The 23,435-nt window shown below is 42.3% G+C and overlaps 1 protein-coding gene across 1 annotated transcript; it reads right to left on the reverse strand.

Annotated features, from left to right (window-relative positions):
- Window positions 1–3,489: 3,489 nt before the first annotated feature.
- Window positions 3,490–10,241, reverse strand: LOC309601499 (endothelial cell-specific molecule 1-like; the record flags this gene model as incomplete). The annotated part of the gene is made up of 3 exons (XM_082334528.1): window positions 3,490–3,590; window positions 5,724–5,879; window positions 9,917–10,241. The coding sequence occupies 3 exons, from the start codon at window positions 10,239–10,241 to the stop codon at window positions 3,490–3,492; spliced, it is 582 nt and encodes a 193-aa protein (XP_082190654.1).
- Window positions 10,242–23,435: the final 13,194 nt, after the last annotated feature.

Genomic DNA, 23,435 nt, shown 5'->3' on the forward strand with positions numbered 1-23,435 from the left:
GAAAGCGTGACACATCTGCAAGGGCTTTTGTGCATTCTTCCCCAGCAACATACTAATATTGTGTTTGGTTTTCAATGGCATTCCAATCCATTATTTGTTCTTCAAAAATAGATGTTTCTCTTGTGAGGAAGAAAGATATTTTCAAGTAATGTTCATATGATTTCAGTTGTCCCAGTTTATCAAATAACAGTTTCATAGGCTCAGCGTTTGCAGAACAGAAAGACTGCATCAATTATGTCGTTTCAAGAAAAATTAAACCATGTCTCATTAGAATGGTGAAGTTCAGTTCATGCATAATTAACTTGTCATCCTTAATTTCAGTTGAATATTTAACTGATAGCTTTCAAAAGTAGTAAGAAAGCTAGCACATGAATCTGAGTTGCAGCTGCTTTGGAAGCACAGTGGATGGGAAGGGATCAGGGAGGATCAGGAGCATCGTGTACTAATAAAGTTAAGGAAATCTCTGCCTTTTTCTTCATCCAAACACAGGTTTGTTTGTTTACACAGAGCATTTTGCCTGCCCTGAGAATTCTGCAGGAAGGCAGCACAGGGGATACGGGGCTGCTGGGGCTGCGGTTGGATTCCAGCCGGCGCCTGCAGAAAAGCCAGGCTCTCCCAGTGTGGGTGCGACACAACCACCCCAGCCACGACCGAGGCACCCAGCACATGCACAGGGGTCACTGGCAGCTGCTACTTAAGGAGACAGGAAGGAATGATTCAGCATTTGGAAGTCTCGCTATATTAACACCTATATAATTGCTATACTCACCCATTCTGCAAAGATTAAGCCACGTGGCTGGGTTGTGCATAGTCTGTGGCCACCCAGAAGATAGACAGACAATTGACTATGCTTGAATAGTGCTGGTACCTATTTTGGGAGAGCAAGAAAGCCAGAACATGCCAGTTTGTCAGCCCAAGTTCCCTTGGGCAGGCACAAACCCCAAGATGTTTTAAAGGATAATGGATAAAATTTGCTTCCATTATAATTTCATGCTGGAATCTATTCTGTGTGCAGAGCAGCTGAGGAAATGCAAAAGCATTTTAGAAATTTGATGGAAAACAGAAGAAAACATCCCCAAAAAGATTTCAGATGTCCCACTCCTTCTCCTTTCTCCTTACTTGCCAGGTGTGGATCCACAGGTTACTCCTATATGATAAATCAAACAGCGCCAAGGAGTTGCAGTCACTGCCCCAGGGCTAAATGGTCCCTGGCATGGCAGTGGCCTGGCCAGCAAGAGGACTCCCAAATCCTTCCTGTGCTCTGCTCAGGGGTTAGCCAGGGAGGGGCCGTCCCCAGTAGGCAACCTGGATCCAGCCACCTTGTTTTGGAGGTGAAGATGGTTGAATGGTACAGACACAAGCCATTCTGGACACAGGCCACCACTCAGCTTCATCAACGGAGAATGGGCCCCAGCAAATTCACTTAAATAGATGCAGCCATTATGAAACCATTTCTATGGATTTGGGAGCAAAATTGTGCCTAGTCTGCATGCACCATGGCTATGCCATCACCAGCAGTCTTACTCTGTCATTAATGGATAGAGACAACAGACAGTGATGCTTGCAGTTGATTTTTTATTGAACAATAATAATCGCATACTTTTTAAAACCAACCAGCTTATTAGATTTATGTTCAAGAACTCGTTATTTATTACACTGTTGCAAAATAGTAATAATGTATGCAAATATTTACTACATTCTTTAAATAATTCTCTTCAGTCTGCTGAAGGACCGTGGGTTTGATCCTGCTCTCACTGAAATCAGGAAAAAATTACTTTTGATATCAGTAGATGAGAATCAATATGCTTGCTTGTAAATAGCCCAAGATAATATTGCTTCCTCTCAGACCTAAACATTCAATACAAGTTAAAATGTGGTATATGCTAGTTTGATATTTATGTTTATGTTTCTCCAGTTATCGTGGCAAGAGAGCCTGCCTGCACTACCGTACTGATGTTTGGATGTCTACCGCTGTCATAGTCTTTTTGTTCTAGAACAATGTGGTTCAGTGCTGCCTTCCCAGGTGAAAGCAGCCTGCTTTCATGGACGTTGGCTTTGAATCAGGATTTGGACTCTTTAAAGGCTTTGGAGTTTCTGTTGTTTGTAGTTTTAAAGTATGTTTTCAGATCCTGCACCAAACTTTGGCTGTGATACTGTGTGCTCCTTCTTTCACTGAAGTCACTGTCAAAGCTCACATTGATTTCAAAGGAAATATCAATTCAACCACATTTCCAGTGAGAGTGATCTGCATTACGAGGCAGTTCCTAAACTCATGCAGTCCAGGTTCACTCTGATACAGCTACATCAATTTCCATTATCTGAGGATCTGGTTGTTTCCAAACATAATTAGCAAACTCATCTCAGTGTGGATTTTTATGTTACAAATATATAGTCTAGTCTGGACTGAATGAGGGACTGCCAGTTCCTACAACACTCTAAGGTATATAAGTTATTCTCCTGGCTGAAATGGGACCGCTTGCTCATGCAAGTAAGAAACAAAGGACTGGGCACCAAAGTACTGTAGGCTGTGGCTGCACTACCACTTCCTGAGGATCCAAGTCTTCCCTGCATTGGGTCAGATGAACTCCCTGTGAGTTGCAGCTAGGCCGCAGCCAGTGATGAAGATGGAAAGTACGAAGGTCCGTTTGCTGGCCTCTGGCCTTGGACCTGCTCTTCCCCAACAAATGCAGACATCACCTTAATGGCACCAAAGTAGCTGCTTGCTGTGGTTTAACCCCTTTATAGAAACATGCATTTAAATACTGCTGAGCAGCTTCTTTGTTTCAGGTCCTCCTTTACAAATCTGTATAATTTACCAAGCATGTGTTTCTCTGTACAGAATTTAACTTTAGAAATCCACCTTAATACAATATATGTCTGCAGTGTCTCAGCTAAGTTATTCACAATGTATAAACTGAAATGCTGGGTGTTTTCTCACAGAAGAAAAGTGTATTTATCTCCAAGGAATTGTCACAAAACTTCCAAAAACCAGAAAATAACAACTAACGTTGGTTTATTTAATTCACATCCTTGTGCTTCTACATTATTATTATTCTTGCGATTCAGGGGTATTGCTTTCTGTCCGGGGATTTTTGATGCACATTTCTTCCATGTTGTCTCCACACCAATAGTTTCACTCACCCAAACTGTCCACTAAATTCAGTGAGAGCTTTCCCACCCTCAGGCTGCAACAGTTGGCCTCTGGCATTATTTAAATGAGGAGGGTTGAATTGTGGTGGTTTTTTTTAATATTACTATACATTCAGGAATCCACAATACATTTCTCTGTTCAAATAATTATCAAAAATCATATACACTGTACAGTCTATTTTTAAGTAAACATTTTTCTCATGAAAAATAGAATCACAATTGTCCTTCAGAGGTTACATTTTCATATGCTATAGATCTGCTTTGTTCTTAAAGAGTGTTGTTGCATATTCAATAATCTGTGACAAATGCATTCATTTGAAAGTCTTATTAGTGTAAATATCAGCGAGGATTTAGCCATTTTGTTACTGGAGAGCGAATAGCTTTCTCCTTAAGGAATTCCTCTTTTACAGAATTGCCATCCCCTGATGCCATGTCATTCTCTGAAAATATACGAAAATATACAAAAATAAAGGTGGATTTCATGAAAATGAGAGAATTAAAATATTCTCCTGCAGCAACATCCCTGGTTTGGGGAACACTTCAGAAAAACCTTAGATGACAATTCTTGCAGGAATCTCCCTGAATGCCTCCAGTTATCTAGTTGAAAAATTGCTGCCAAATTATGGCATAAGCCAGATGTGTTTAATAATAGTTTAAGCATAAGGCAGGTGATCTGAGTTCAGTTTCCAGTTCTCACTGTAACACTCCAGTGTGACATGGGACCAAGCAGCACATCCTCAATAGCTACAGCAGTAAATTAAACATGCCTGGAGCTATTCTCTTACTGAGGCCAGCTGGTGTGGAATAGGCTGGTGCATGGCATTAAACTCTCTTACTCTCCAAAAAAAGGTAAAAGATATCCAGTTTTTCTATTGGAAATGGTCCCTGGCTGACACTAATTCCTGAGCTGTGGCTGAGGTTGCTTGGCACGGCTAGCTGGCCTGGCACAAAGCACACCAGCTGCTGCCCTACTGTTTGACTGTAAAAGTGGTCAAATTGCAATACACAGAAACATGCTCTGGCACTGTTAAATTTACTAGGGTATATGTAGCCATAATGTCTTTATAAAATATACGGGCCTGAAACTCACCTGATTAAAATACAGAAGCATTCACAGCTGTTTTAATTAACTGAGGATCTGTCCTAGATTCTATAGCTACTTCTGAAGACCACTATTAAAAAAAATCCTGTGTGACCATCCCATGCAGTACTACCCACAGTGTCCCTGGTCTACATCCAGTGATGAACCTCTGAGGACAGAAATCAGTGTGAAATCTTTGCACAGGTAAGAAACTCCATTTGTTTCTATGGGGTCAGGATCTCATCCTGGCTGGGATCAGACAAGCTGCTAAACATTGAGGTTGCAGAAGATTTGGGACCAAAGGTGAGGGAGAAAAAGGAAAGGGGAGGAGGAACTGATGAAAACAAGCTACCTGGGAAGATTTGGAATATAGTCTAGATACAGAAAAAAGTAAAACAGGAATATTTTTTCATGTTATTTCAGCACCCTTGGTAATAAACAAAACCTGGAAAGGCAAAAGAGCACAATCACAGAGAAAAATCCAAAAGGATCAGGACTGATCCATCTTACAAAGTTTTTTTTAAAGATCATTTTAAATGTGGTATGAGCATAAGCTGAAAAAGTTTGTTTCTGTCTAACTTTCTCTAAACGGAGAGTGGGAGAAAGATAACACGTATTAAGGCAACAAACTAGATAGCTTAGTATAACAGGAGAAAATCAAAATAAGGCAAACAAACTGCAGCTGGAGGAGAAATAAAATTCAAAGACTTTTGAGTGAAACCCTAGAAAAGCTCCCAGTAGGTCTAGGACTAAATATCTGATATTTATTTAAAATGTTTACATTTGTATTGATTTTGATTGGTGTTTAAATTTAGAGTAAAATTGTTCAGTCAAATATACCTCAGTATCATCAGGTGGAGAATCAAAAGGGGAAGAAATTTTAATCCCTGCTTTAAAAACTTCAGTGATTTCTCCCTCCTGCCTCAAAACAGTCCAGTTTCTCACACACTTTTTTTTTTTTTTAATTCTGGAAAGGTGTTACAGGCTTCAGACATAATCTTAAAGATAAGAACTTATTCCAAAGATACTGTGATAAATAACTAAAATAAAACATTTCATAAAACAGTTCACTGACATCTGAAAACGTATAAAGCTCTGCCTTCATGGAAAAAAGATGTTATTTTTACCATATATTAGCTAACAGTAGTAAATGCAACCTAGTGAAATCCTATTCTATACGAAATAGTTAAATGCATCTGAACTGACTAATGCAAATCCTCCCGTTGCACAGGTGATGTTTTACTGCTAGTCCATGCAACAGCTGCAAAATATTTTGCCCATGTTAGGATTTCAAAATGTTTTTACCATGTGTCACAGCTCACCTAATTCCTTGCCTTATGTTAAGGGAGCTGACAATGAGAAAAATAAATGTACCTTGTGTTGTTAGCTGTTTGCACAGCTCCACCAAAGTACACATCACTCATGCACAGCATACTAGTAGATCACTTACAAGGCGATTTCTGCTAAAATCAGCTGCCCCGTGAAGTCTTACCTGTGTATGAAATTATTTTTTGTTGATTTGGAGGCTTTGAAGCAGACAGTTGAAAAAATGGGAACTTCAAACACTTGCCAGTTACTCTGTCACAGATGCCAGAGGGACAATTACAGGTTTTCCTGCATTCCATTCCATAGGTACCATAGGGACACTCTGAAAAAAAGTCAAAGCAGTCCTCAGTGATCCAAGTCAGCTGCCAGCACTCTTAATAGCTGGTCTGCATATACCCTTAAAAGTGGAAAACCTTTGAGTGGAGGTCAGCTAAACCTTAACTACAGGATTTCAGGATGCTGACTGTTACAAGTATTTTCCAGTTTTAATAATCATAGGTTTTCCTTACCACACATTATATACATCTTTTCTTTTCCTATAGCTTATTTACAATATGCTATCAGTAACCCTTCTCTGAAGTAGTATTAAAATGCAAATTAAAGGCAATATGATATGTAAAAATGTATTCATAGAGGATATAGTTAAAGGATTAGCATTGGATTTAGAAAAGAAGACAACTTCAGAAAGTTCCTGAATTCACTATTTGGGCATGATATTATCTGACTTACGTGACTCCAATCATTTAGAGCTGCAATCTATTGCCGGCGCTGGGCTGCTTGCGGCTGGGGCCACTGCACGTAAGCTTCGTGGAGGCTGCTGCCCCAACCCTGAGGAGCTAGCCAGCGTGGCAAATGCATCATCTGCCTGTGAGATGCTCCCCTGCTCCTGGGTGAAACCCTGCCCCTATGCGACAACTTCTCTGACAGCAAAGGTCTGCCTTCCCATGGCAGACAGCAAAGAGGTCACCTACATCTCCAGCCTAAAGAGTGAGTATGCTCAAAAGGGATCACTGGCACTAAGGTGGCTGCCTGGTTATACTGCATCTGGTCATGTACTGCCCTGATTCAAATCTCCTATCCCTGAGCAAGCTCATAGAGGAGCACCAAAAGGCAGCTGTCAGGATGGGACCAAATGTTTTTTTAAAAGATTAAATCAGGTGCAGAGGATTTGTCCCATCCCATAGCTGACATGGATCACATGATAGGGGATACTATGCTTTTGCTGGATCGCATAACTTCCCAGAGGGTTTAGACCTGGGGTCACAGCCCTTGTCTTTCTCTGCCTTGCTTTTGAACAGAGTACCTTTCCAGGACCATAGCTTAAGAGATGGAGACAAGGAAAATACAACTCCAACATCCCCTTTCCAAACCCCCAAATAAGAGATCATCCCAAGATAAGTTTGGGGTGTCCCAGGAGAAAGGTCTTTATGCTCAGGCTGTCCTTGCCTCCCCAGGATGCACGGTCATCTTAAATGGCAAGTCCTGAAGAGTTTCTAATTCAAGTCCTAAGAGCAGATGAATGGCCATTCAGGGTTGGACCAAGAATCCATCTAGCCCAGGCTCCCACAAAACACTTCAGAAAGAAGATGACCATGGTAAGCACAAATGATACCTCCTCCTCATGTTCTCCTGATCTCCCCCATTTTCAGCTCTGGGACCTCCCTAGCCAGACATGGTTTCTGTGCATTTAACACCCCACAATAGGGTTATTCTTCTGTTTGTCCAGTCTCCTCTTGAACCAATGCAAATATTTAGTTCTGCCATACAGCCTAGGCTATCTGAAAATCAGGCTAATGCCCCAAAATGAAGCCAACATTTTCTAATTCTCTGCATGCCCAATGGTTATGCTTTTGTAAAGAAAAAGCACTGGAAAACCAACCAGTTCCCTCCTAGGGACTACACAGTGAATCTCTCCAGCCTGGAGGACCTCACTGAGCTTCACCATACTCCCCTTCCCAAGCAAGGACAATCTTTGATCTGCTGTTTGTCCACATAAAAACAAAATCCTGCCAAAGCAAAACAGTTTGTGAGTGCACAGTCCTCCTTGAGGGACAAGCAGGGCTGAGAGCACACACCACATGGAGCATCAATCTGCCTGCTGCAGGTACTCAGCCACTCAGGTGGTGGAATGCAAAGCTGTGCACAACAGCATGGAAACAAGTCTGAGCCCAAAGCACTTGGCTCCATATGGAATAATCCTGGCATTGATGATGCTCTTCAGGTTTGATGAAACTGAGAGAACTGAGTCAATTTTGCTGTTAGAAGGTTTTGTTTGGCAGGAGCCTGCTCCTACATAAATTAGCAAATAGCTCCCAGTGATTTAAGGGAAGCAAGAACAGGTTCTTTACTGTGACAGTAATAACTCAAGTTTATAGAGTATTTACTAATAAAAGTGCAGAGCACTAGTCTTCCCTAGTCTGTTTTGGACAATAACAACATTGCTGTTGATAATAATATGATGCGGTCTTATTATACTTTTTAGAAAAGAACCACCAAGAACATTCATTTATACTAAAAAACTGCTCTGAAATATATACCGTATATGTTTTACCCATTTCAGAATTAAGAAACTGAAGAACAGAGAGGAGTTCAGGTCATTTTTCCACAACTTCAAAGTAAATCAGTCACACACAATTAGAGAGAATCTAGCCATCCTGACTCCATGAATTATTACAAACATAGAAGTTATTAAAATGAGTGAGTGATCTGGTATCATAGCTATAAATGGATATATAAAATAACAATACTTGGCCCCATACTTTGCCTGATAAAATTCACATACATACAGAAAGAGATTGTACTATCTCAGAGCTGAGATGAAAAAAGAAAAAGAATTAGAAATGAGATCTATAATATTTAGTGCAAATAAATATATGGGGAACATAAGCCTTAAATACCAATTTACAACTCTAAGTCAAGATATGGCTTTATTGAAATTAATGAGAGTTTTTCCACCGACTCACTGGGAAAAAAAGATTTTATTTTACATTTTCTACAGAGCTTCCAAGATTCAGCTACAGAATTCAGATCTCATGTCCCTCAGTGTTTCTTTTTTCCCATTTTAAGTGTGCTATTGCAAAGAAATTCCTATGAGGACAGTGAAAAGTATATAATCATTCAAAAGAACTGTTAAAAGAATTATAGGTGGTACCTTGCACTGCAGTATTTTTAATAAACTGAAGATCAGTCAACTATCTCAGTAAAATACTTTTCTGGTAGGTGCACCAAAGATATGCTCTTTATGCGTAAATTCTAGTCTTTAGAAATAAAAACAATATTTTGGATTTCACCCTTAAACATGCACATGAATTTGGTTTTAAATACCAATGTAAATGAGTGTGTGCTCTATGTGAGTCAGCCTGAATGATTTTTGCAGCATTTGGTCCTAATTCATTCCTTTAACTAAGGCTATTAATATTCCTAATATTTAACTGCAAAGACATCTTCATTTTTAAGGAAGTTATTCAAAGGCATATCTGTATCTACTTACTGAAGTGGTACACGAACACAGGAAAACTCACTGCATTCATACTTTGCAAAGCCTTTTTTTTAATTATTTCTTTTAAAAATTTTCATCCTACCTCTCAGTAATTTAATACCTCCTCTCCTTTAAAAGATTCTTCTTTTTATATGGAGTAAGGATAGCTTTTAAATTAAAAATGCCATTATAGTCTATGACTAAAGAAATCAGCATGCAGCATACCTGGAATAAGCTGAGAGCAGTGGCTGGCTGCTCATCTCACATTCAGCTCCTGTTCTGTTATTCCCATCCTTCATGCAGGAGGGTCTCTGTTTGCCTCCCCTGACCACATCACTAGGGTAGCTGAGCACCTCAAAGGCAGGAATGAATTAAACATGACAACGTCCCCAGGCACTTGGGCAGTGCTGTTATCTCCATCCCCCAGACAGAGCACCTGGTCCCTGGGCAGGCAGCTGCCAATGCCTGAGGGAACCTCACCCCAGGGAGAGCCCAGCAGGGGCAGGGACCCTGTGACAAGGTTGGACTTGCAGGATATAAGTCTTTCTTTGCAATTTATAGAAAGACACCCACCAAATCAGTGGAAGGATCAGGACTCATTCCTAGGTGTCCCAAATCCCAATCAAAAATCTTATCTCCAAGCACACGCCATCCATATTTCCTCACACATGTTCCCAAGTCTAAACAATAGTCTCACATTAATAACCCTGTCCTGCCTACATGTAACACCTTTTAATACCAGCAGGTATTTTTCACTTTCTTCTTGGCTAAGGGCTGAGCTGGAAAAATCCCATTTTAGACCTTTCAAGCAGGAGACAAGCTCTATATGTAGGTTGCTGTCAAATTGCCACAGTGGGTGCATGCAAAGTGAATATTGTTACCTTTGCAGATACCAAATTCATCACCAAAGTCATCCTCCTCAGTGTAAAATTGGCACTTCAGCCCAGGACCACACTTGACACCATCCATACCCGAGACCGTACGATAGCAAGTCTCCCCCAGAGCAGCTGCACACACTCTGCAACAGCCACAGTCATCCAGCACCATTCGCTTACAGTGCAAGGTAATTTTGCACGCGTTACTGTCACAGGGCTCGGGACAATCTACTGCGTATTTTGCACTCCAAGCAGTTCCAGCATGCACGGGCATCAGGAGGAGTGTGAGAAACAGGAAGCCCTTCATGTCTTGCAGGGGTAAATGCTCCATCCCAAAGAGCAGGCTTTAATGCTCAGCCTGCTGGTGCCTTGTGCTGACAGAAGCAGCGGTACAGAATCCAAAGTGGTAGCTGCACACATCAGCCTACAAGTTTATGAGCTTTATACAGTGTGTTGCCCACATGCTGCACCGTCGTCAGCTTCCTCAATCCGGCAGTGCTGCTCCTGCCAGCCTCCCTTGTTTCAGTTTATGAAATCCAGGATGAAGGTTGGATTAGCACTTTGCTGCCATCCAGGAATTGAAAAGCCTGAGCTGATGTAATCTGTTATGTTTAGTTGGTTGTTTTGCATGAGGACTAAAAACTCTCTCACATCCGTCTCAAATGCTCAAGGACATCTGCCAAAAGGGAAAAAAAGCAACCACCCATACACAACCAAAAAAAACCCAAACCAAACCCCCATGTAGCTTGCATACCTTCCTGCAGGACAGGGATCGCTCTGACACTAGGCACACTGCTGACAGGACAGCTCTGTCTCACTGACACAGCTCATGCAGCCAGAAGAAAATCACACTGAACTGTCTCACTGCTGAAAGAATAATTTTTAAAAGAATAAATCTTTGCCTTCCTCTTTGAGGGGATGTGGACAGTTACTTTAAGGAACAAAGTGAGATCATGCCATTTAACAGTCGAGCTCAGATGTTTCAGTAGTGTTTTTCCTGCCCGCATTGAAAATGGTACTTTTTAATCAGTATTTAGGTGGAGATGAATTAAACATTTCGCTCAAAGATTATTGCTAGAACTAGAAACACTTCAGACAGAAACCAGCATTTTGTGGGATCTTCTGCAGGAAGCTCAGGAGAATGATCAATGAGCTGCCCCGACCTCATAATCAAAGGGGGAAATCCCCATCCATCACCAGCACCATCTGCACAGCCTTAAAGTGGATCTGGGGGGACAAGTCTCCTCCCCTTTACACCACTTCTATCCTGATCAAACTCTATGGGATTCCCTGATGTTGCTCTTGAATGAAATCAATGTAAATAAACAGAAAATGTCTCAATTTCCCCTGTCCCCCTCTTAGACTTTATTCATGCTGCCAGAGCCTTGACAAGAAACAGTAAACAACCAAAGAGTTGTGAAACAGATGAGCCACCAGAGATATGGAAATTTCTCCTCTAAAGAAAGATCTACAGGAAAGGAAAAAAGGAATAAAGCTAGTCATAAATAAATCTCTGAATACCATAAGTTGCTGCCACTGAAGTTAGTGGGAACTGAATCAATCTAAACTTGTATGTGACCAGCTTGCCATTTGGGAATCCTGTGTCTCGAGTGGGATGAGGACACTGCCAGTAGGCTGCCAAATAAAATGAAGAGCTATACTGGAAATACAGGAGAGCAGGAAAGCTTTTTCTTAATGAATGCAAATGTGAATGGATAGATCCAAAGCAAAATGTTTAACTCTTCTCTCTTGTGAAGAGGATGAGAAAACCAACATATTGTATGTGGCATTCGAGTAGGTTGTTCATATACTTCTGGTATATGTGGGTATAAGAACCTGAATAGCATAGCATAGCATAGCACAGCATAGCATAGGAGAGAAAGAGAGGGAAGAGAAGAGAGAAGACCTAATATGTTTAACACATGTCAAAGGGAGAATACACTCAGGCAAATATTTGCAGGCACTGCATCCACCTTAAGCAGTATATAATTACACAAAATACAGTTCTTCTAATCACAGTTGCCAGCTGGCAGATGTTTACATGCACTAGCTCATGCCTATTTTCACATGTAATCTTGGACCAATCAGTGAACTTAAAGTGTAAAAATTAAAGCATTAGGTTGAAGTCTTGTATAAACTGACAAAGTTCTATTGGTAGCCATGAGGTGACAGCAATTAGCAGTAGTAGACAACTTAATCTTCAAAATCCAACGTAACTATCCTCTGGGAAGCGAAAGGAATACTTCAAACATGGAAGTGAAGATCACAGCTAAAAAACTGAGGAGAAACAAAAGTGCAAGATTATAATGAGCAGATAAATTAGAAATGGATGTGCTATCCCTGACCCCATCATAACAACAACATGGCAAAACCCCTGTTTTCCAAAAATATCGCAACCCAACATCTGCGAAGACTTCCCCATAGTTCACAGCTCAGCATAGTAATGTAAACCACTGCCCATTTCTGCTGGCATTAACATCAACTAAAATTGACATTGGTTTATATTATATATTTGACCAGGTGGGGTAAGAATGTTCTGGGGAGTAAGCTGGCTGGACTTATCAGCAGGGCTTTAAACTAGATTCAGCGGGGGGAGGGGATATACTTCAGAGGAACAGGGAAGAATGAGGGAACACCTCAGGAGGCAGCAGGGAAATGCCTGTAAATCATCCCAAAGGAACTAGTGAAGGCTCCTCCCAAAAGGTGACAAGGCCGGCAGCCCAGCTGAAGTGCCTCTACACTAATGCACGCACCATGGGTAACAAGCAAGAGGAGTTGGAGACCATGGTGCCATCAGATAACTATGACCTGATTGCTATCACAGAAACATGGTGGGATGATTCACACAACTGGAACACGGCAATCGAAGGCTACAAGCTATTCAGAAGAGACAGACTGGGAAGGAGGGGAGGGGGTGTTGCCCTGTATGTTAAGAAATGGATAGACTCCGAAGAGCTGCCTCTGAGAACCAACCATGAGCTAGTTGAGAGCTTGTGGGTAAAATTTAAGGATCAGACCAATAAAGGTCACCTTGTGGTTGGGGTCTACTATAGACTGCCTGATCAAGAGGAGCCTGTTGATGAGGCCTTCTTGCTTCAGATGCAGGAAGCGTCGCACTCGCCGGCACTCATTCTGATGGGTGATTTCAACCACCCTGATATCTGCTGGGAAAGCAATACAGCAGGCTGCAAGCAATCCAGGAGACTCCTGGAGTCTGCTGAGGATAACTTTCTGGTCCAGGTATTAGACAAACCAACCAGAGAAGAAGCATTGCTAGATCTGGCGCTCACCAACGCAGAGGAACTCATTAAAGAGGTGAAGATTGGAGGCAGTTTAGGCTGTAGCGACCATGCCCAGGTTCAGTTTGAGATCTCAAGAAATATGGGCCTGGCAAAGAGCAAAGTCAGGACCCTGAACTTTAGAAAAGCAAACTTTCAACTGTTTAAAGATTTAATGGATGAGATCCCCTGGGAAACTGTCCTTAAGGACAAAGGAACGGAACAGAGCTGGCAGCTCTTTAAGGACACTTTTCTTAGAGTGTAAGAGCTCTCCATCCCCCTGTGTAAGAAATCAGGCAGGGCAAGAAGGAAACCGGTGTGGCTGAGCAAGGACCTCCTCCTCAATCATCTAAGGCGTAAGAAGGAAACGCACAGCCAGTGGAAGCAGGGACACGTAGCCTGGGGAGAGTACAGGGAAATGGCTAGGACATGTAGGGCTGGGATCAGGAAGGCCAAGGCACAGATGGAACAGAAATTGGCAAGGGATGTGAAGAATAATAAGAAGGGGTTCTATAAGTACATGAGTCAGAAAAGAAAGGCCAAGGAGAGTGTCCCCCCTCTGATAAACATGAATGGGGAACTGGTGACAACGGATATGGAGAAGGCTGAGGTGCTCAACGAGTTCTTCGTCTCAGTCTTCACTGGCAGCCAGGCTCCCTGCACCTACCAGGTACCAGAACCTCTAGGAGAGGGCTGGAGGAGCGAAGGCCCTCCCACTGTAAGCGAAGAGCAAGTTTGAGACCACCTGATAAAACTAAACAAACAGAAGTCTATGGGACCTGATGACATACATCCCAGGGTCCTAAGGGAACTGGCTGATGTAGTTGCAAGACCACTCTCCATCATATTTGAAAAGTCATGGCGGTCAGGTGAGGTCCCCGGTGACTGGAAAAAGGGTAACATCACCCCTATTTTTAAAAAGGGTAGGAAGGAGGACCCAGGGAATTATAGACTGGTGAGCCTCACCTCTGTGCCTGGGAAGATCATGGAACGGATCCTCATGGAAGCAATGTTAAGGCACATGCAAGACAAGGAGGTGATCCAAGTAAGCCAGCATGGATTCACCAAGGGCAAATCGTGCCTGACCAGTCTGGTGGCCTTCTATGATGGAGTCACTGCAACAGACGATAAGGGAAGACCGATCGATGTCATCTACCTAGACTTCTGTAAAGCCTTTGACATAGTCCCACACGACGTCCTTATTTCTAAATTAGAGAGACATGGATTTGAAGGGTGGACTATTCGACGGATAAGAAATTGGCTGGATGGATGCATCCAGAGAGTTGCGGTCAATGGCTCTATGTCCAGGTGGAGACCGGTGACAAGTGGTGTCCCTCAGGGCTCTGTCTTGGGACCGGTGCTTTTCAATATCTTTATCAGTGACATAGACAGTGGGATAGAGTGCACCCTCAGCAAGTCTGTGGATGACATGAAGCTGAGTGGTACATTTGACAGACCTGTAAGATGGGATGTCATCCAGGGGGACCTGGACAAGCTGGAGAAGTGGGCCCATATGAACCGAATGAGGTTCAACAAGGCCAAGTGTAAGGTCCTGCACCTGGCTCGAGGCAAACCCAGACATGAGTACAGACTGGGAGAAGAACTTATTGAGAGCAGCCACGCAGAGAAGGACTTGGGGGTCCTGGTGGACAAAAAGCTGGACATGAGCCAGCAATGTGCACTAGCAGCCCAGAAAGCCAACCGTATCCTGGGCTGCATCAAAAGAAACATGTCCAGCAGGTTGAGGGAGGTGATTCTGCCCCTCTACTCTGCCCTAGTGAGACCCCACCTAGAGTACTGCATCCAGCTCTGGAGTCCTCAGTACAAGAAGGACATAGACCTGTTGGAGTGGGTCCAGAGGAGGGCCACAAAAATGATCAGAGGGCTGGAACACCTCTGCTATGAGGGCAGGCTGAGAGAGTTGGGGGTTGTTCAGCCTGGAGAAGAGAAGGCTCTGGGGAGACCGTATAGTGGCCTTCCAATACTTAAAGGGGGCTTATATAAAAGAGGGGGAGAGACTCTTTATAAGGGCAGATAGCGATAGGACAAGGGGGAACGGTTTCAAACTGAAAGAGGGGAAATGTAGATTAGATGTTAGGAAAAAATTCTTTACGCAGAGGGTGGTGAGGCACTGGAACAGGTTGCCCAGAGAGGTTGTGGACGCCCTGTCCCTGGCAGTGTTCAAGGCCAGGTTGGACAGGGCCCTGAGCAACCTGGTCTAGTGGGTGGCATCCCTGCCCATGGCACAAGGGGGTTGGAGTTAGATGATCTTTAAGGTCCCTTCCAGCCTAAGCCATTCTATGATTCTATATTAACAGGTCAGGCTGTAACCTCTGAGGCTGAGGAGCCTATGTAAATCCCACTGGGCAGTCCCTCAGTGGGAGAGAGAGGCTAAGTTCCATCAGAGGGCCAGGGAGCACAGCTAAGGACAGTAACCATTTCAGTCCCCTGGCCAAACCTGCTTGCAAAGGTGAAATAGCCCAAAGAAGCAGGTTGCATACTTAGTGCATGAGACTTCACACATCTGGAGCAATGAGGAGCAGGAAGGCTCTCCCTTAAGTTCCTCTCTTAAATCTCCCTTAAGTTAATTCACACTTGCCCTTAAATTCATACTTGCTTGTTCACTCAGAGGAGATAACAGGAAAGTGTACAGACCCATCCACACATGCATTTAGGCATTTATGCCTGGTAGTAAACACCAGATGGTAAAATCCTGTTCTGTAAATATATTTAGGAAATGCTCCTTGTATAAAATACCAAACAAGATCTGAAAGGGCTGCATTTCACGTTTGGGTTTCTCATAGGGAAAATGTCCTAGGGAGATGATAAATAAAAAAATTACACATAGATGTGTTGAGGAAAAGAAAACGTAAAAGAAATCAGCACACTCCCCTAGCAACTAGCCAATATTATTTGGAATAATATGGAAACTGTATTCTGTGCTTGGAGCTAGAAGCAAAAGTAAATTATTACAATGAATCAAAAAATACATGTAATGGAAGAAAACAATATGAACAGATAGAGGTCTGACTTATACATGAGTATCATAGAGGAAATAATGATACTATAATCTTCCACACTGTCCACTGATTAAGTAGTGAAATAAATCCAATGTTGACTCCCTCTGTTTTTAATGTTTCTTTGTTGTTTTACCTGTTGAATCCATTAAGCTTTTCTTTCCAATGAACAGCTTGATCCTGTAAAGCCCTGAACTAAGCTCTCCCTTGAAAACTGGTGCAACGGGAATTAATGAAGCTTCCCCAGCTATCAACAGCAGAAAATTTGGCACCATTATTTAACTTGTGGTATAAATATACTTTAAATGCGGAAGATTTTCTGGATCAGAACAGTGCTAATTTTTTTTTGTAGTATAAATTGTCTTGGTGTCAGTTTACATCATAATTACGTCACCATATATAATGTTTGACATTCCTTCTGGAAGCAGAAAAGGTTTCAACCCTTAGGTTCAATGCTTTACAGGGAACTGAGCAATCACTGCTTTAGTATCAGTGAGCTGTTAATTGTGTTTCCAGCTGAATACTTCAGAGCACAATTTTTCTAGTGCTTTTGCAAATAATCCATTTCTCAAGCAAAAGCAGCTTGTGTGGGGGTCTTGAGGTTGTATTTATGCTCTCTGAAAAGTTTGACCCCACCTATTAAAGATCAGCATGAAATGACATACCTCATGATACATGATTAATCTGTGCTGATACACAGGAGCAGTCTATTCATTAGGCCAATACTCCAAAATTTTGCTCGTTTTGCTCTTTAGATATAGAGAGTATCGTTCACTTCAATTCTTCTGAACTTAAGCATTCTGACCACTGAAGTTATCCAGTCTTTTGAACATGTAAAGTTGGGATAAGCAGGAAGCATTAATATCTCTTTAAATATAGGAAAAGGTTTAATGCATGACTCTTGTTGCTCATTTACAAGAGGCAGTCCCTAAACTAAAAATATGTTACCGTACATTCCTGAACGATCCAACCTTTTCCCAGGCTTCCTTTATAAAAAACCATAAGCACAATGCTATACAAGAAGCAAAGATTCAAAGGGAAACACCAAAAGGAAGCTGAGCTGCAAAGTCCAAAATAAAAAGCCAGAAATAGGAAGTAAGAGATGAGAATCAGGAAAGTGAGATAGCGGCAAGGACTCTCCTTTGTATGATTTCTTTTCTTGTATCTTTTCAATGAATTGCTAATTACTCTTTGTTTTGACTGTAAAGTGTTTCTCGACTTCACCCTGGTAAAAATAGATGCTTTGGGACATTTCCTACTTGCTGAAGGCAAGAGGTGTTCACATCCTTTCTCCAGGCAGACCAGGTGCTACGCGGAGAACTGGGTAGGCTGGCTACCTATGCACAGATCTCAGGAGCTACTATAGAAATGACTGGATATGGTGGGGTTATCTGCAGAGAGCCTCAGGAACTAGAGCCATAGCTTGTTCAAAGCATATTAAAAATATATTTGCCCATAACACCCCATAGAAATATATGGCATGTCCAGTCTGGGAGCAGGAAGCCAAACTGGCTGCAGAAGCAACGTAGCTGCACACAACTTTTGCTCCGAGTTTCTTCCCTCAAACCTATGGCCATACAAATGGAGCTGAGCACCTGTCAGGTCTGTGCTGCTGAGTCCACATGACACATGGCGCATTCCTTGACGGATTATGGTCGTGACCTTGATGTTGGTAAAGATTAACCTTGCTCATTTTTACCCTAACAATACTATGGCATCATGAAACAGGATATATGTCTCAGAACAAAGAACCCTAAAGTGAATGATAGTGTGCTTCGCTAACGGTCCATAAAGGACTGCTTAGTGTTGCCAAAGTTAAGTGAACTTAGGGGAAAGGTAATGCCGGCAGGGGGAGATCACGACCACCGACTCAAGGACCACCCACTCAAGAAACCCACCAACCCAAAAGGTTAAGGAAGTAAAGGTCTCGAGAATCGTAGTGAGCATGCGTAGTAATTTACATGGCAGGCGAAGAATTTTAACCAATAATTTAATAAAGGACAATGAATATGTATTAGATGATTGTATAAATAATTGTTAGTTTACATCAACGGTGTGCTGGTTTGTACCATGCACCCGTATTTGCGCATTTATGAAATAAAGGAAAATACCTTGACTCTGTGTGTGAATTGGGCAATGCACACCGGGTAACAGACCCAAGTTTTTGGGACAACAGTTTTTGGCGACCCAGATGGGACTGCGCTGACAGCCTTGCCTGGTTTGTCTTGCTGCACCCGATGGGAGAAGGGAACTGAGTGGATTCCAGCGCGCACCGACCTGTTGGTCGGGGACTCCATCGGCTCCTCTCCTACAGTCGGGCGGTAAGCGACACAACGGTGCAACGCTTTTAAAAAGAGGTATTTTCAAATATTGGGAAAGGGGGGGATGGGTGAAATCTCTTGAGAATCAGTAAGCTGTTGGCAAGCCCTGCATAAGGCGTATCAGGGAGGATATGCGGCAACGGCAAGCACTGCATAAGGCGTATCAGGGAGGATACGCGGCAGTGGCAAGCGGCAAGCACTGCGTAAGGTGTATCAGTGGCATCGCCCTGCGTAAGGTGCATCAAGGAGGATACGCAGCAGGGGAATAAGTGTTAAATTCTTTTTGGTACCGAAATGGGCTCTACTGCTTCTCAGGAGGCACCCCTTTGTTCTCCTCTAGGATGCATCCTAAAACATTGGAATAAATTTGGTGGGGACCCCATGACAGAAGATAAATTGAAAAGATATTGTAATCAATGGTGGCCACAGTATCATTTGGAAGATGGGGGAAAATGGCCTGAAAATGGGACTTTGAAATATAATACTGTTTTGCAATTAATGTTGTTTTGTCGGAGGACAGAAAAGTGGGATGAACTCCCATATGTAGATTTGTTTTTCACCTTAAGAAACGATTGGGAGACAAGAAAGAAGTGTGGTTTGGTGGATTCTAAATATCAGAATGGAATTTATTTGGTTGAGAAACGGTGATTCTTGCTGTAAAATTGGGAAAAAGGGAATGGAAGAGAGTGAGGAAGAGGTCCAGTTGTTGGTTGCACCTTCTAAAGTAAATGAATCTGAAAGTTTGAATGAGGAAAATATTGTCAGTCCAATAGCTGGGAGAACGAGGGTGAGGAGTCAGGAGCCTAGTATTTTAGCTCCTCTAAGGCAAGCAGTGGGTCCAGAAGGAAGCCCTGCGTATGTACGTGTTCCGTTTACTACCTCAGACTTATTAAATTGGAAACAGGCAGTCGGATCTTATCAGAATAACTGAGGGGATATATAATACCGCTAAAACTGTAATGATGACTCATAATCCAAATTGGAGAGATATACAAGCTCGTTCAGAATATTTGTTTACCCATGAGGAAAGGAGGACTGTCTTAGAAAAGGCTAGAGAAGGACTGCTTCATCAGCATGGAGGGGTACCTGATGCTACTGCATCACTCCCACAAGAGGATCCAGGATGGGACCCTAATACAGAGGAGGGCCTAACAAGAGTACAAGAATACCAGAAATTAATTTTGTATGGGATCCAGAATGGGGTAGAAAAGCCAAAAAAATTGTCCAAATTATACGAAATAAGACAAGGAGATAAAGAGGTGCCTTTTATGAAAGACTGTGCGAAGTAGCCTGGAAATGGACAGATTTGGATCCAGATGATGCCAGAAATATGAGATGATTGTTCAAAATGCTGTTTATTGGTCAATCAGCATCAGATATTAGGAAGAAACTACAGAAGGTGGAGGGTGCAGAGGGCGTGACAATTTCACAATTAATGTCAATTGCATATAAGGTGTATAATAATTGGGATGAGGTGGAGGAGAAGGAGAAACAGAAGAAAACAAAACTGCAAGCCTCCTTGATAGCTGCTTTGGCAGAAGGACAAGGGAGAGGCAGAGGAAGAGGTAGAGGAAATTTATCAAGTGGATTTAGGGGCCGAGGAGGAGGCCGCGGAAATTCGAGGGGGAATTGGTACAATACCCCCTTAGGACCTAATCAGTGTGCTCATTGTAAGCAGGACGGTCATTGGAAAAGAAATTGTCCACATCGATCAAGTAGTCAGGAAAAAGGGACGGAGACAGCCGCCGAGGTACTGGCAGAAATAGGATTAGATTGAAGGGGACTAGAGGAATCTATTAAAGTTTCACCAGCCGATCCTCTGGTTCCAGTAAAGCTGGGGAATAAAACAACAGATTTTTTAATAGATAGTGGGGCAACACATTCCATACTTACGGACTGTAAGGGACCATTAAGCAAAATCAAAACTAGTGTAATTGGTGCCACCGGGAAAAGGACTCTAAAATCATTTTTGCAACCAATGGAGTGCACAATTGGAAACACTAAGGTAACTCATTCCTTTCTCTATATGCCAGAGTGTCCCCTGCCACTGTTAGGGCGAGATTTATTGTGTAAATTGAATGCGCAAATAACTTTCTCTGAAGATTCTGTACAGTTACATATTCCCCCAGAAAATGCTTGGAAGGCACAGATATGTTTGCTGATTCAAGAGGAAAACGATGAAGATGCAAATATTCCGGAAGAAGTATTTAATGCAGTAATACCATTGGTATGGGCATCTGGAAAACCCGGACGAGCAAAGAATATGACTCCAATCAAAATTGAATTGAAACCTGGAGCACAACCGGTAAGAAAGAAACAATATCCAATAAAATTGGAAGCGAGGAGAAAACTGGAACCACTTATCAACTCCTTTTTAGAATATGGACTGTTAAGGGAATGCCAATCAGAATTTAATACTCCCATCTTACCGGTAAGAAAACCTCATTCTCAAGAATATAGATTAGTGCAAGACTTCTGAGAAATTAACATTCGGACAGTCGATGTCCACCCTGTGGTACCAAATCCGTATATGTTGCTTGCTTCCATTCCTGAGAATAACATGTATTTTACAGTTCTAGACTTGAAAGATGCTTTCTTTTGCATCCCGGTGGATGAGCAGAGTCAACTCATTTTTGCTTTCGAATGGGAAAACCCTACTACCGGAAGGAAAACCCAATTATGTTGGACTGTACTGCCACAAGGATTCAAGAATAGCCCCACCTTATTTGGTACCGTATTGGCAAAAGAATTGGAACAATGGCAAGGTGATAATGAACATATAACTTTGTTACAGTACGTTGATGATTTATTAATTGGCTCAAATGATTACAGCGAGTGCCTTGAAGCTACAATTAGTTTATTGAATCTCTTAGGACTTGCAGGATATCGTGTTTCCAAGAAAAAGGCACAAATAGTAAAAGACAGAGTTCGATATCTGGGATTTGACATCATGCAGGGATAGAGGGAGTTAAGTGCAGAACGAAAAGAAGCAATTTGCAGAATTGCGGTACCCACTTCAAAGAAACAATTAAGAGGGTTCCTGGGTATGGCCGGATGGTGTAGGCTATGGATCCCTAAATTTGGGCTGATTGCTAAACCACTATATGCTGCTATTAAAGGGCCAGAAGGGCTGCTGGAATGGACTGCTGAATGCTGAAAAGGGTTTGATGAAATCAAGAAAAGACTAATGGAGGCTCCTGCATTAGGACTTCCTAATTTGGAGAAACCCTTTCAGCTATATGTACATGAGAGACAGCAAGTAGCCCTAGGAGTCCTAACCCAAATGTTGGGGAGCTGGAAGAGACCTGTGGGGTATTTTTCTAAACAGTTGGATGAGGTCAGTAAAGGATGGCCTGCTTGCCTGAGAGCTGTTGCTGCAGCAGTGATTTTGATTGAAGAGGCCAAGAAACTGACTTTGGGACAACATATCACTGTATTTGTACCCCATGCTGTGATCTCTCTCCTAGAGAATAAAGGACACCATTGGATTTCTCCTAGCAGATTGGGTAAATACCAGGCTGTCTTGCTGGAGCAGGATGATGTTACCCTTTCAATATCTACTACCTTAAATCCTGCGACTTTACTGCCAAGTTCGGAACAAAACGAATTACAGCATGATTGCTTGACAACAATTGAACAAGTTTATTCTAGCACACCAGATTTGCAAGATACTCCTCTTTCAGATTTTGATTTAGAATTATATACAGATGTGAGCAGTTATATGTCTGAAGGAAAGTGATGTGCTGGATATGCAATAGTGGCTAGAGACCGTATTCTGGAAGCTGAATCTCTACCTCATAATACTTCAGCCCAGAAAGCTGAACTAATTGCGCTGATTCGAGCTTTAGAAATTAGTACTGGAAAGAAAGTTAATATATATACGGACTCAAAATATGCCTTTGGAGTTGTCCATGCTCATAGGGCAATTTGGAAAGAAAGGGGCCTCCTAAACTCACAAGGAACTCCTGTTAAATATGGCGCTGAAATTATGAAATTGTTACAAGTTGTTTTACAGCCAGAAAAGGTTGCAATAATTCATTGTAAAGCACACCAGAAGGGAAACAACAAGGTAATCAGAGGAAATCGGAGAGCGGATGCAGCTGCCAAAGAGGCAGCCCTAAAAAACCTAAAGATTGAAGGAGCTCTAATTCCTGAACGTTGCCTAAGCCTGACCCCTCCACAATATACAGAAAGAGAAGATCAACTAGCTGAACAACTAGACTGTACCAAAATCGAACAAGGAAGGTGGATGACACCTTTAAAACAACTCCTAAGTCCTGAAAGGACAATGGAATTTGTATTGAACAAATTACACCAGGAAACACACGTGAGCTCTGATGCTTTGGTTCTTGTTGCAACGAAACATGTTACAGGACCAAAAATGCAGAGCCTTGCAGATATAGTGGTGAAGAAATGCCCAGTATGCTGTGCCAATAACCCAAAAATTGAAAAGAAGATACAAGGAGGAAATATAAATCAAGGAATAGTGCCTGGAGAGTATTGGAAAAAAGATTTCTCAGGGTTACCTAGGTGTAATCAGGAGGCACTCCTGAAGGGCAAAGGAGTTCAGGAAGGCTGGATGTTATTCAAGAAGGATGTCTCAAAGGCACAGGAGCAGGCTGTCCCCATGTGCCGAAAGATGAGCAGGAGGAGGAGAAGGCCGGCCTGGCTGAACAGAGAGCTTTGGCTAGAACTCAAGAAAAAAAGGAGAGCCTACCACTTTTGGAAGAAGGGGCAGGTGACTCGGGAGAACTACAAGGATGTTGTGAGGTTATGCAGGGAGAAGATTATAAAGGCGAAGGCCCAGCTAGAACTTAAACTCGCCACCGCCATTAAAGATAACAAAAAAATGTTTTAACAAATATATCAGTGACAGAAGGAGGGCCAGGGAGAATCTCCCTCCTTTGTT

Source organism: Platalea leucorodia, assembly GCF_965183815.1.
Source record: "Platalea leucorodia genome assembly, chromosome: W".
Lineage (NCBI taxonomy): Eukaryota > Metazoa > Chordata > Aves > Pelecaniformes > Threskiornithidae > Platalea > Platalea leucorodia.